The 15530-nt window shown below is 32.9% G+C and overlaps 2 protein-coding genes across 11 annotated transcripts in view; one reads left to right on the top strand and one right to left on the bottom strand.

Annotated features, from left to right (window-relative positions):
* Positions 1-4125, top strand: part of LOC107478276 (exosome complex component RRP41-like) — a 14486-nt gene extending 10361 nt beyond the window's left edge. Inside the window, exons 6-9 of one of the 10 annotated variants that reach the window (XR_008007114.1) lie at positions 986-1135; positions 1314-1406; positions 3612-3662; positions 3827-4125. Coding sequence is in view for 5 of the 10 variants with exons in the window: in XM_052259186.1 (XP_052115146.1) it covers positions 707-795; positions 986-1135; positions 1314-1403 (329 nt within the window). In the remaining 5 variants the exon portion in view is untranslated. Of the gene's footprint in view, positions 1-706; positions 796-985; positions 1136-1313; positions 1407-1713; positions 1985-3611; positions 3663-3826 lie in introns of those variants that run through there. The other 9 variants (XM_052259186.1, XR_008007113.1, XM_052259184.1 and 6 more) reach the window with 9 other exon arrangements.
* A 930-nt stretch (positions 4126-5055) lies between these two features.
* LOC107478288 (sugar carrier protein C-like) lies at positions 5056-6606 on the bottom strand. Its single transcript, XM_016098423.3, has one exon. The coding sequence runs from the start codon at positions 6604-6606 to the stop codon at positions 5056-5058; it is 1551 nt and encodes a 516-aa protein (XP_015953909.1).
* Positions 6607-15530: the final 8924 nt, after the last annotated feature.

Here is a 15530-nt window from a genome sequence, read left to right as displayed (position 1 = left end):
GTAAGCTTTCATTTCATAATGTATTTCTGTTTGCTTGATAAGAGATGTTGTGTTCAATGGTTAGAAATTAAGGATGATGATTTTCTGAATAAGTTACCTAAAAGCAATATAAAAATGAAGTTACGTTAATTGTTCTTTCAGAACCAAGGTTTGAATTTCACTACCAGAGGCCAAAATATGTCAGATGCCTAAGAAGGATTAGCTTAGCCCCACACTTAAGTGTGGAGACACCTTGTGACTTGTGTGGGAAAAGATGTCATTTCTTATAGTTGAACCACTTTTTTCAATCAGAAGCTCTTCTGTGTGAGGCCTTAATTACTCAAGTAGATATGGGAATTGATGGCATATGCCTACTATACTGTCTTCCATAGTGATTAATGTAGTGCAAGTTTTCTTCAATTAAGACTGCTGTGTGCATATGGTTACCATGTCTTGTGTTTTATACAATTTACCATTTACTTGTGGACACATAAAATGTTAGTATTTAGTTATTTACTGGGTCAATCTGTTATTGTACTCAGGTTCTTGTTCTCTTGGGATGCAGCTTTCATAAGCACAAATCTTTGATTTGTATGATAAGAAATTGTGATGAATGATCCTATTTTAAACTTTGAAGGCGTCAGAGATGTAATTTAATTGAGATGATTGGACAAAATATGTTCTGTTTGCCGATTTTGAATCATCAATATTATTATTATTTATGAAGGTGATCTCCCAGTTGTCATATCATGTGCTAGCCTTGCCCTGGCTGATGCTGGAATAATGATGTATGATCTCGTTGCATCAGTTTCTGTGGTATGAATCTTTCTCACATTTGCAGTCTTCTGAATGCGTTTATACCTGCTTCATTGGTGGTTAAGCTGTGTCTATTATAAACTTTGTCTTGAAATTTTGATTTACTATCGAACTTGATCTTCTGCAATCTTTACTTAGTTTTGATTAGCCCCAAAATCACACGTTTCTTTATTTTTTTCAATGATTGCAGTCCTGTCTCAGTAAGAATCTTGTCATTGATCCTATTTTTGAGGAGGAAAATTCCCAAGATGGAAGCTTGATGATTACGTGCATGCCTTCTCGCTATGAAATTACTCAACTTACAGTTACTGGGGAATGGTCCACCCCAAAGATTAACGAGGTATGCCTATTTATGTTATTGTTCTGAAGAACAATACTTAGCAAATGCCTAGGTTTCCTGTTCAGAGGATTGATGCATTGCTGTTTTGTTTAGGCTCTAGTGGGAGAAACTTATATTAACATAATTATTAATTGCAACAGAACAAACTATCAGTGACATTCTAGTTTCTCGCGTGCAGGGAATGCAACTTTGCCTCGACGCTTGTGCAAAGCTTGCAAAGATTATGAGGTCATGTTTGAAAGAAGCTGCTTCTGATTCTCAGGAATAGAATGTGAGTTCCAATTTTAGCACAAAAGTCACAAGATGTGCTGTTAAATTGTTTTGTTTTTTCTTTCTTTTTTTATCCGCTTTTTTTTCTTTCTTTCTTATTTCTTTTTTATGCGTTTCCCATCCCAATCTTAAAGCTGTATGAGAATTATTATAATTTTTTGGTTGAAGGGGGGAAGTAGGATTAGATGCCTTGCATGTCCTGCAGTTTTGTGCCTATGAGCTTGTCAAATATAAAAGATTATTCCTACAATTCTTGGAAAGATATCTCTTGGACATAGCTATTATTATATTCTATCATTAAATGACAGATGGATGGTATGTTGACACGAAGTACGATGATGATTATGTTCTACTCTTATTCTTAAAGGAACAAAGCTTGCAATAGCCATTTTACCTTGATGTGCAAATTAATGTAGCTTATTGCCACGAATGACATCTTGTGGAGCAAAATGATTTTGGCTAGGTTTATGTAAATATAACTTGAAGTTGGTGTTATTTTTTCTGAAACATGCGTTCAGCCTTTGGATTTTCAACTGAACTCTGAAATAGTAATGAACTCTAATATTTAAGTTTTGGAGTTGTTGTTTTCTTAGTTTGTTTTGACGAGGAGAATATTATATGCATTATTTTTGTATATATTTATTTTGTATATATTTCACTTTTGATATTAGAAGTGATTAATAAAAGGTAAAAGAAGATAATATTTTTTAAATTGTAAAAGAAAAAAACATGTGAAAAGATGCAAGTATCATTTCTTTTTTGAAAATGTATATTCTACTTTGTATAGTTGGTTTTAAAATTAACCTTTAAAATACATTGGACCACATCGTATAATATTGGTGTTCATACCCTGGCCCAATATAAAGGCCCAGGTCCAACTAAAAGGCCTAATCTAAAGGATTAGAGCCTAGCTAAGTACCGGCCTTCACATAAGAAGTCGGTATCAACCACGACTTGGTCAGAAGAGGTCGGATGCGAGATTAGCTGGCAGATAAACACTCATTCAAATGAGTAACCGCCCCTAAAATCTCTCTAACCGTCTCATAAAGCCATATCTTAACCTCCCCAAGATAATAGGGACGGTTACCACCCTAAAGATATGGCACTACACCAACGGTGGTTATTGGCTCGCCTCTATAAATACCCTGACACCCCTTCAGGTATAAAAAAGCCCAATACTCTCTAGACCTGCTTACACCCTTGCTAACTTAGGCATCGGAGTGTCTTTGCAGGTACCACCCCCCATTCATACGCGAGCACAAGTCGGACGGAGCCTCCCGAGCTGCGTGCCTACCCTGAGTTCTCATCCATCGCACACTTGGGCCGCCAAACGCCATCCGTTGCACTAATCTCCGGTTACCTACCGTAACAATTGGGTTTGCTCTAATTAAAATTTTCTCTAAGAATCAACTCGAGAAATAAACAAACGAGCAAATAAAGCATGACCGAAAACAAAAAACAAACAAATAAAGATAACCTCATATAGTTTCATATTTAGGCTTTAAAATGTCATCAAACGCACTTTGATCCTGCCAGCTAGTTCTTTTTCGAAGATTACTTTCATAGTATTGATTTTGAGGTACTAACTAACTTGGTACTATCTGAAATGAACATGTTGAAAGGCTAATATTTGATGCAATCGTGTGTGTCACAAAACACTTGCATTAGAACTCATGTTAAGTTTGCATAAAGTCACAAGTTGAAAAGTTGTTTTCCACAGTGATTGCTCGACTTTGTGGTGTTTGAAATTTAAGGGGGAGAAAATGAAGTTTAGATGGTGAATTGGTGATCGAGTTTTGGAGCACGTAACCTAGTCATGTGTCTGCTGTTTTTCATTGTTTTTCAAGAACCAAAATTGCTTGCAGCGTTTACTCTGCCAGATATTTGCAATTATGTCACTGAGTGCTAAAAAAAGAATAATTTTGTTTCATTACAATTTTGTAGCTGAACTTGAATTTAATTAACTCAATTTAACTATTATGCTTTTGTATTTTTTTACTTATGTTCTATTTAACTGTGATGCTTTTGATTCTCTTTTGCTGATATCCTACGATCAAACTTCAAGCTGTTTTGGATTAGAATTGAAGTTCTCTAATTTGTATAAAGCATGTCTGCAGCATTCAATTTATTTGATATTACCTTTCGTTAAAATTAAATGATGATATAGAATTTCACTTACAATGACAATGTATATTTCTTCTTCAAGTCGAGGGCTTGTCAAGAGTATGCTGCGGAAAAATCCAAAGCTTAGGCAAGCGTATGTTTACTTGTTTGACGTCTTAACTGTTACTTTTCATCTTTTAAACTATGTATTAACTGGTGAAAAGTTGAAAATCAAAATCTACCCTTGCTGTTTGAAACTTTGAATTTGCTACTAGTTCATTGATAGGTTCAATTTATTTCCTCTCTTTTGCTGAACAGATCTGCTACATATACTATCATCTACTCCGAGGCATCCAAACCTCATTGAGCACACCAGTGAGAAAGCCAAGGAAGCTAAAGATATACAAGTGAGAAAGCTAGTGGATACATAGCTTATGCATCATAGAAACTCTTGGAAACAAAATGAACTACAGATTAAGTTATAGTGTTGTTTTATAGTGTAGTAGGAGCATTTGTTTGTATTTGTGAACATGTTATAAAAGCAAGTATATGAATGAATTAGATTGGCTGGTTTGTTGACATTGAATTCTTGAAATTAGATTGGCTGTTTTGGAAAATTCTTCTCTTCCTTACTGAGTTACAAACAAAACAAATGCAAAATCTGATTCAACAAGGTTTTCAAAACAACTAAAACTGTATATTGTCATAATTTCATATAAAGCATTAATATAGATGGGAATAACAACTTGCTAATAAAATAAATGCTAGGAAACTACGAATTTGGCATATTGAAACATAGCATGAGTAAAAATTTTATGACAACTTGCTTGATTACTACATTTTTTATTAATATTCTTCCGTATCCCTTAGTTGAAGAACTTCTACAACGGTAAACCAACTGGCTCAAAGATAAATACTAGTAGTAGCAAATAGCAACACCGAATCTCAATCTTGTTCTTGTAAATAACCTAACTCTTTCATAAATCACATTTATAATTAAAGCTAGTATCACAATAAGTGAAGTTGGCTATAACATTGTAGTGTCCAATCATAAATCATATTCACATCTAACCATATATCCATCTGAACTCCTCTCCCCATTACTAGAAACAAAACCCAATTTTCATAAATAAATGACTTAACTCACCATGTTAATGTCTCTTAGCTGCAATTCCAAAGCCTCTGAACATTCATGGTGGTTTTTGAACAAACAAGCTACTAGTAATATTGCATCATATATAGATAATGTCATACGTTATTCAAAATAGCTCAAACAAATTAAGATATGAAAATTTTTATATTTTTTTTAGTTATTGATTCTCGTTAGCGCTGAAAAGTAAACAACAAATTAAGATATGAAGTTGCGTGAGAAAAATATTTAATAATCACATTAAGTAAAATTATTAAAATTTGAAGAAGAACAAAAAAAATGTATTCAATTAAATTAAATTATATACTAAAATAGAAAAAAAAAACCTTAAAAAAACAATAAAGTCTAAATCACTTTTGGTTCCTAATTAAAATGGAAACGGTCTTGAAGGATCTAATCAACATGAGTTATCCACCTTGGCATTAGCTTCTTCGCTTGCAGACTTGACAAATTTCTTCCAATAAGAATGGTTTTGCCACACAACAGACATCTCTTCAATGGGAACTCCCTTAGTCTCGGGAAGAAACTTATGAATAAAACCGCTCATGAGCAAAACAAAGAAAGCAAAGAAGATGAAGAGGCCAAACTTCATGTGGCAGAGCATGGAGGTGAATACTTGAGCAATTGCAAATGTGAAAATCATATTGACCGACACATTAATACTTTGAGCTGCAGATCTGACTTCAAGAGGAAATATCTCGCTAGGAACCAACCATCCAAGAGGACCCCATGACCATGCAAATCCCATGACATAGATGCATATAAATCCCACCACAAGGAACGCATACCATTTTGGCAAGATTCCGGGGTTTCCATCCACTCCAAATTTACTTGCTATCGCGGCGGTTATCACAATCTGACAGATAAACATCTGAGCACCCCCTTCGAGAAAGAGCTTGCGCCTTCCAACTTTGTCAACGGTAAAAATTGAAACAAAGGTAGCAAGCGCATTAAACCCACCGGTGATCATGGAAGACATAAGAGAAGCGTTGCTGCCAAAACCAATGGTTCTGAACAAAACAGGAGCATAGAAAGTGATGACGTTCATGCCAGTGAGTTGCTGGAAGAAAGGAATGGCTATGGCCATCACGAGCTGAGGCCTGTAATGCCTCTTCAACAGAGTGGCCCATGGGTGTTTCACTGCCATGGACGATTGACTCGCCTCAACAAGGTCCTTGAACTCTTCGTCCACGTCACTGGTTCCTCTAATCTTGATCAGCTCTTGCTTGGCTTTCTCATCTTTGCCACGCTCGATCAAGGAGCTCGGCGAGTCGGGGAGAAAGATTGCGCCGATGATGATCATGACGGCGGGGACAGCCGCGAAACCCAAGCTGTAGCGCCAGCCTTCACCGTTCTTCATCTTGGCGAAGAAATAGTTGAGGACATTGGCCACAAAGATTCCAATGGTGATGGCCAATTGGAACATCATGTTAAGGGCTCCTCTGTATTTGTAAGGAGCAACCTCCGACACATAGATTGGAACAGACTGATTGGCACATCCAATTCCGAAGCCAAGCAACATGCGACCAACAATGAGCATCCACACTTTCTGAGCAAAGGCATTGAAACCGGCACCGACAAGGAACAGAATACCGCCGGACAACATGGTAAGACGCCTTCCAAAGATTCGAGTGATGGAAGACGCACAGAGTGATGCCACGAGAGCAGCCAGATACAGGGAGGATGTAAAGAGTGTCAAAACCTGGCTGTCAAACCTGCAATACTGATTGTCAGATGGCTTCATATTCATCTCCTTTGCATACACATCTGGGAAAAATTTCTTCAGAAAAGGATCCATCGATGTAACTCCACCTGAGATGCCAAGATCATATCCAAAAATTAGTCCTCCAAATGCAGCAACCATGCACGTCACGAAAACCCGGAAAGTGAGTTTTCCCGGATATTGCTTTCCATTGCCAGACCCCTTTCCAATGAGTCCACCGGCCATTGTTATATTTGATTGGTTAATGGGATGGAAACAAGGGAGAAGAGAAAAAGAATCACTGATGATGAGGGAGAGATATGCCTAAGAGAAGAGAAAGGGAAGAGAAAAGAAAAGAAAGGACTGTGTGTTTGGTTTGTAGTTGAGTTGAGATCACACCAAAGAAACCACTCACAGACTACAATATTTATATATCTTTTGAAACTGTTTTAAATATTAAATCAATAGTAGGCAGCTTAAAATAAATCTTATCTTTAAACATTTTAAAATGAAATTTATCTATATCTATATCTATATATAAATAGATAATATTAAATTAAATTTAAATAAAACAAAAAAACAAAAGTCAAGTTATCTAATAATAAATCAAAATTTAATTTTAAAAATAAGATAAAAGATGGTTAAATGTGTTTTATCCTATTAAAAATTTTGAAACACTATTATATATAGAGGTTAACATCAAACGAACCCACTGTTAATTTATTAATGAAAGATAATACTAATTAAAAAACAAAGCGAAGGAAAAAGTAAATCTTTAAAGAGTAATGTTAGGAAGTGAAATATTATAGATAATAAATAAAGATATATGATTTATAATATTTGTGTTTATAAAAGAGTGTAAATTATTCTCCTAATTTAATTGATATAATTAATTTTTTTGTAATTAACTATCTTTTCTCATTTAATTATATTAAAAATTAATTCCAAATTTAATGTGAATTAAATTCTAAAAATTTTTCTCTCATTATTGCTACATGCATTTAGAATTTTATAATTTTTTTTCTCTTAAATAAAAATTTTAAATTCTTATATTTTTAATCTTTTAAAAATCTCAAATCACCTCAACACATTTTATAAAAAATAAAAATATCTTAAATTTGATTGATTTCTATTTATTGAAAATTATAAACATCTAAAATTGTTGGTTTATGACCTGCAAAATAAAATAATAAATAATAATAAATTAACACCAATTTATTGATTATGGATATCATGTATATAAAATTCTAAATATTATACTATAAAATTATGGATGTTAAATTAGAAAATTTAACAACTTTTGTTATACCACTCATATTTTACATATAGACTATTATAAAATAAAAAACATAAAATAAAATATAAATAAAATTAAGAAATAAAATTTTAAAAATAATTACTAACTCGTCATATTAAAATCAATAAATAAGCATATGTATGAATAGTAAATAAAAAAAATTAAAATTATGACCCTTTGGTATACATGTAAGATAATTTGAAATATATAACAAGACACATAGTTTAAAATTTAGTAATATTAATTATAAAAATTTGTTAATTATGGATATTATATATATGAAATTATAAATGTTATGAGTATGAAATTATGGATGTTATGTGTACCTTACTAAATTATGGATATTATGTGTATAAACTTATAGATGTTATGAGTAAATATGTTAATTGAATAAATTAAGTATTTGACATTCTTTTTTAAAATCTAATTATAGTAAAATTTAAAAATATATGTAAATCATAATAAATCATTTCATTTTGAAAAATATGAAACAAATTTTTAAATTATCAATCAAAGACGATGATTCAAAAAATTATACGTTGACGTAAATGTATAATGTCTTCAAAAAGAAAAATTAAAATATTCTGAATCATGATTTATTAGTGCATATGTGAAATAATTTAAAATATATAATAAAATATAGTTTAGAATTACATAATATTAATTGTAAAAATATATTAATTATAAAAATTATGTGTATGAATATATAATAAATATTACAGTAAAATAAATAGGCGTGAAAGGATTGTAATTAAATTTTGTTCATCTCATTAAATAAAATTAAAAATAGAAGATTTTGGTTGATTTTAGTCCCTACGTACGTTTGATTACCAAACTTTTTTCATCTTTAAATTGGCTAGGAAGAATAAAGATGCATTGCCATCCAACATCTATGAACGGAAGCTATAAGCAGAGTTTAAAAAAAGACAAAAAAAAAAAGTCCAAACGAAAATGATTACAACAACTCTTATAGAGAGACGAAGTTAATAGCAGCATTCTTAAAGCACCGAATCAACGTGGATTCAAAGAAAAAGAGAGTGGTTGGAACAGAAGATGGATTGATCTCTTCTCTGCTTCTTCGAGTGAACTTGAGACTCTGGCCATATCGAAAATCACTTATGATGATGAGGGTTCCCACTTCTATGGGCAAAAGTACCTTGCAGTGTACAATCCTATGAAAAAATTCAATAATAATTAAGATAAGTCTATCAAGAATAGAATACACAACTGGTTTCAGATCAAAAAATCAAAGAAGCAACATACACTACTTCTGAGTTTAACAACAATGATAAATCATCTCTTTCTAAATCTGTGGACAGTGCTAGTTCTTTCAAAGTGTTCTTTTGTTACTTCAATGTGTAGTAGAGCAATAACATAAATTAGTTTAGAGATAAATTCTTCAATCTCTTCATTATTTTCATTTTATGTAATCCATCTCTCGATAGTTATTACACACATGGCCACCATATATCTATATCCATCTTGTTGCATACGATTTGAGACTCGCCGTAAGAACTTTTTTTTTTTCTTTTCAATATATTTTTGTTTGCTAAATGACCTTATGAAATATCATTGAAAAATTAGTTTTGAGGCAAGTTTAGTTTAATTTCAACAAAAATTTGCTAATTTTTTAATGTTCATTGTGTTGTCCGTTGCCAAAGACAAAGCGGTTTTAAAATCGGACATCAGCCATAATTCATTAGATTGTCTTAATTCTTGAATGGATAAAAAATTTTATTCTAACAATAAACTCGTAAAATATAGATTTTTTTTAGTCGGTACATTCTTTAATCTACAACAAAAACACGAGCTGCCAAGTTAAATAATTTTGTTTAGAACAGTTTTTTAAGAGTTTAATAGGATGTTTAAGCAAAAATAATACAATAGTTAATTGAAAATATTAAATAAATAAATATAGAATAGACTCCTCAAACATACACAAATTATCTTAAATTTTAACAAAATAGAAATCAGCACCTAACTAAAGAACTATTTTATGCTCTACTATCTCCATTTTCTTCCTTTTTCTCTCATTTCTCTGCTATCTTTTCTTCCATGATGATGTCTTCCTCCACCACTGCTACTTAATGCCTTGTTCTGATAAGATATTATTTACATCTCTTTTGGCTGGAAGAATATGATCGATACACTTTCAAAAACTGATCTTCAGCGGTGTTATCTTCCCTAGTGAAGAAGCACAAATAATTATGGTGCCATAGACTATTTTGCCGAATTTTTTTCTTTTATTATATTTAATTTTTACTGTTAAATGAGATGAGATGATAATACTGTAATTTTGTTATATTTATCTATCTTTTGTTTAAAATAAAAAATTTTTTGTCCTAATTTAAACAATGTTAACTCTCTAAAAAAAGATGGAATATAAAATTAAGATAACCAAGTTTTAGATAAAAATTAAAAGATATAAATTAGAGGACATTAAAGTATGATCAATATAAAGATAATGTATAAATATGGGATATATAAGTTAAAAATTTAAATAACAGAGAAGCTAATAAGAAACCTGACAGAACAATTAACTTAAATAATTATCACTATTTTTTATCTATTTAAATTAAAAATGATTTAATTTAAAAATAATAAACTATCTATGAGTGAAGCTAAGTTTTCTTTTTCATAAAATCAAATATTTGTAAAAGTAAATTAAATAATAGTTTAATTTAATACACTGAATATTGTATTTATCTTTAAATTCATGCATTTAAATAACTATTTCATATATTTTACTTTTACGATTTGATATTTGTAAAAAAAAATTATACAATGTATGAAAATTAAACCTTAAAAAAAGGTCACCTAAATAAAATGAATTGACCTTAATATTACCTGAATGTTATAAATTTGTTATAATTTTTTTTTTGTTTTATTGTGTGCAAGTTGTAATGATTTAAATTTTATGTAAATCGTCTTACAACGATTCAGTAGGTAAAGTTATTAGAGTAGTAAATCGTAAGCAGCAGAGATAATCATTATCTAAACACATACTAAATCGTGGCACTCTGCACTCAGTTGAACTTTGTGATAAATAGTAGCATGCTACAGGGATTTAAGACACGAGTAATAAATAGTTACATTTTACAACGAATGCAACTGAAATAATGAGTCAGTGAAAATATAGAGTCCTACTAAAACAAAGAATCAAACTAAAATAGAGTATAATTAAAAAATAAATTCAACTAAAACAACGATTGAGTACAAAGCATGTATGACGAAGGCTAGCACTTGCATGAAGTAGTTAAGGAAGCTTGTTTTACTCTTTTAAATAGACTATAGTGATAACTCATATTGAAATCTTACCGTATTATCCCATAGTAATTGTTATTAGTTTTTAAAAATATATTAATTTATTATCAATTTAAAGTGAGATAATATGATGTTAAATTTAGGTTGACTTTGACCTATTGATTTACATTGCTTTAAATAAAAAATTTTTGACTATAATATTATTAGGTCTATTTACTGTCATATAAATCATATATTCGACAACAACATTATTAGCATGTTAATCCACTAATATCACTTTTTTTTAATTAAGTGTAACAGTAATTCTAAACAATAAAACATTTTATATAACCAAATCATAATACATATGCATTTTTTTTTGTTTGTTTTTTTTTTATTCTTTCTTTTCATCGTTCCTTCTTTTTCTAGTTGATTATTTTTTCTTTTTTTTTTCCTCCTCTTCCTCTTCTAATTTCTCCTCCTCATTCATCATCATCATCATCATTATAACACCCTAGCATACAGAGTCTTATACTTAAGTCATAATTTAGAGATGGCAAGGTATTACAACCTCTAAAATAAAAATTTAGTACTTATAGTAGTATGAATGATTGATTATAACTAGGAGCCTTTATAGAAAAAGGGGTAACAAAAATCGCAACTCGAAAGCGCAACACTCCGATCGATAACGTAACGAACAAGGATAAACCAACACGAGATTATATATATACAAAGGAGTGTCAAAAACATGAATATCAAGACTCAAAATCCGGCTGCGAAGAAAACCAGTCCGAGCATATAGCAATATATACATATGATAAAATAAGCAAAACCCCAAAGGAAACCCAAAGGGACACGAATACAAAAAACCTATTCTCCAAAATCTCCCATAAGAGGAGTCATCACAATTTGTATTATTTAATGGAGATAAAAGTATCTAAGCAAAATATATAAACTAAAACAGAGTCCCCAAGAACAAAGGATCTTCGCTAAACCAGAAGTCTCCAGCAGGCCTCAACGAGAAACCTCACGTCCTGCATCTGAAAACCACAAAATCCGCATGGGTGAGAACCAGAGGTCCCCAGCATGGTAACAGCTTCCACATATATAATACATAATAATAGAGGAAAGCCAAAGGCAATCCTAGAACTTCCTCCAGATAATTCAAAGCTTATAAACAAGCTAAACCATAAAAGGGCATACAACTAAAGATCCTTCAGTCTAACTAATACTTTCCTTTCCAATTTCTTCAGACCTCCCAATCACCAGCAGGAGTATAATGTAGCAAACACAATTATATCAAACAAGAAATATACAAATAGGAGCAAATAAGGCATTTAGACAATTAGCAAGTAAAATACAGACAAATAGGCAATCTCAAACAATTCATATAATATGCATATGATGAATGCCTGTCCCTAGTGGCTGATGATATCATATGTCGGTTATAGAGCCAACCCGACAAGTCCTGGCAGCTAACCATTGGACTGTCCCTCTGTCGTGTCTCCCCAACTCGAGTTATACTCAATATAAACTTGATCATAATCATGATCCATATCCATCACCCTCACTGGTGAATATTTATGGGGGTGAGCTCATCCGGGGCATTCACAGTGCCCGGCCACCCTGACGACATAGGGTCAAAAGAGTTTCAAGTCTCAACCTGGAGCACGTGGTGGCTAGCCACTGCTTTTCCCCAGGGAAACTCTCATCTCCAATAATTGAAGTGCAACATTCACAATTCATTCAATAGCATATATGCATTTATACTAGCCATAATCATGGCTCCACCGTAACACGGCAATAATCTAGCCATCCGGCTCACGATTAAATCCATAACCAGCCATTTCATTAACAATTACGGCCCTTCGGCCCATGGCATAACAAGCACTTCCACCACTATCCTCCGCCTCTCACATAATCATGCTTGATCCCCATTGATCATTCATTTTTCCCTTGCTTCATTCGCAAGTTACCACGTCCCCTAGCTCCTTTTCCCATTGCTAGGCATATCATAATTATTTAAGACATAAGTGGTGAGATCGGAGGCTTAGAAGTATGAGATTTGGCTTTTAAAACTCAAAAATCAACTTTGGGATGAAAATAGGTCCCCGCGTACGCGCACTCCACGCGCACGCGTGGATGGCCACCAAAACTCATTGACGCGTATGCGTCTTGCACGCTAACGCGTGGATTGAAAATTAGCCAATTGATGCGCACGCGTCAGCCACGCGTACGCGTGGGTACTATCGGGCCCCAGGCACAAAACTGGCACAGTTCAGGCACAACCCTCTGGAAAATGGCTGGGCATTGGGTGCAGCACATCGGCGCACCCGCGCACACCACGCGCACACATGGATGGCGCTTTCTAGAAGAACGGCACGTACGCGCCAAGTGCGCCTACGCGCGGGGGGTCATTCTACTAAAAATTTTCTAAGTTAAAAACTGCAGAATTCACAGATTCAACCCCCAATCTTCCGACGGACATAACTTTCTCATTTTAAATCGTTTTTCACCCGTTCTTCGAACGGCATGGACATCCCGGATCCAATTTCATTTCTAAATAGATTTGGCACAAAACAAAGATCCGTAGTCCAAGTTATGTCCCGTCAAAGTATGCCCAAAAATCATATTTTCATACAAAACCACAAAGTGCCATTTTCAAAACAAACCATTTTCAACTCTTTTCAAAATCAATCAAAACATGCCAATTTCATCCCTTTTCTTTGAAATCAATCAAAATATATCAAATTCAACATCAAGCCTCCTCAACTCACACATTGACACATTACCACAATTTACAAAATCACTATCTCATCATTTTAACCCACTTCACCCAAGTGGCTCAAACTCAAACACATTGACATGTCATATACTCTTCCTCATGCCAATTTTCAACAACACCAATTCCAATAAATCATCATTGTACACAATCAATATCATACCCACCATCAACATGGTTCAACCCACAATTCAACCATAACCAATCATCAAGCATATATCACAACATGCATATTTCTCATACATCATACCATTAAGGCATCAATAATCATCATCACATATATGACCACATCATATATATCAACCATTCAATAACACAAACAATTCAATGCCTATCTTAGGACCTCTAGCCTAAGTATTTCCTACCACATTACATATAAGATACGGGAAACCGAAACCATACCTTAGCCGATTTTCCAAGCTCAACCGGAGCACTTCCAAACCACTTTTTCCTCAAGCTCTCAAGGCCTTAACACCTCCAAGAACAGATTTTTCACCACCAAACCCTTTTCAAGCTTTTTAATATCACCAATCAAGCTCCAAATTTCACATATACACAACCTAAGCCACAATCATCACACCCATACACAACATCTCAAAATCCAAACATCATAGAACCACAAATTATACTAGGGTTGAGAATATTACCACACCCAAGGTCCAAGGAGACGAGTTTAACCTTCTCCTTCAAGAGAGTTGGGTCCTATAACATCAAAGAGCCCAAAATCTCAATATTTTTGCTCATGAAACTCGAAAATAAGGCTGGAAATTCGAAGAGAAAAACGTGGCTTACCTCAAGATCAATTGTATGGTTTTGTAGAGCTCTCCGCGGTGAACGCGTGGCCGCAAACGGAGTGGCAATCGGAGCTCTAGATCAAAAGTTATGGTGGTTTGAAGATCAAGTGAGAGAAAGAACTTGAGAGAGTGTTCTTCCTTCCATGGCCTCCATTTCCAATGTGTGAGTGTGTTTAATGAGGAGAGAGAATGCTGAAAACTAGGGTTTTGGTTTAGTTATGTTGGGCCAAAGGCCCACTTTGGGTCTGATTGGCCGGGTTTAGCCCGTTCGGTCCAATCTTGGTCCGAATTCTATAAAATTGATACTAAAATTCTTGTCTCAATCTCCTCTATCACATTAAGCCATAAAAATCACATTTTGGGCTTTCTAGAATAAATTCCCATTTATGAGTTAATTAGCCGTTAATTAACCGGGTTTTACAATCATCATCATCATCATCATCATCATCATCATCATCATCATCATCATCATCATCATCATCATCATCATCATCATCATCATCATCATCATCATCATCATCATCATCATCATCATCATCATCATCATCATCATCATCATCATCATCATCATCATCATCATCATCATCATCATCATCATCATCATCATCATCATCATCATCATCATCATCATCATCATCATCATCATCATCATCATTGATTTTTCGTCATTGTTATCATGATTGGTATTGTTTTCTTTTTCTTCTTATACTTTTTTTTCTTATTCTTATTTATCTTCTTTGTTTGTTTATTTATTTGTGTATTTTAAAAATATTTTATGAAGGAGAATAATAAAAAAGAAAAATAGAATACAAAAAATTACAACGAGGATGAAAAAAAGAGAAATGACACCAAAATTTTTTATATAAAATACAAAATAAAATAGAAATAACATCGAAATTTATTATATAAAACACAAAAATATTACCATAATAAACACAAATTTAAATTTGTCTCTCCGTCATATTTTAAGACAATTTGTTGCTTAGAACTTAGGAATATACAATTCAATTTTAGAAAAATTTTGTTTAGATAAAATTCTCTATTTATTGAAGTA

The sequence above is a fragment of the Arachis duranensis genome, chromosome 3 (assembly GCF_000817695.3).
Source record: "Arachis duranensis cultivar V14167 chromosome 3, aradu.V14167.gnm2.J7QH, whole genome shotgun sequence".
Taxonomy (NCBI): domain Eukaryota; kingdom Viridiplantae; phylum Streptophyta; class Magnoliopsida; order Fabales; family Fabaceae; genus Arachis; species Arachis duranensis.
Note: the sequence above shows the minus strand (reverse complement) of the source record. Positions and strands in the feature narration are given on the sequence as shown.

Coding starts and splice junctions, on each gene's coding strand:
- LOC107478288 (XM_016098423.3), bottom strand. CDS start 6,606: ATGGCCGGTGGACTCATTGGAAAGGGGTCTGGCAATGGAAAGCAATAT.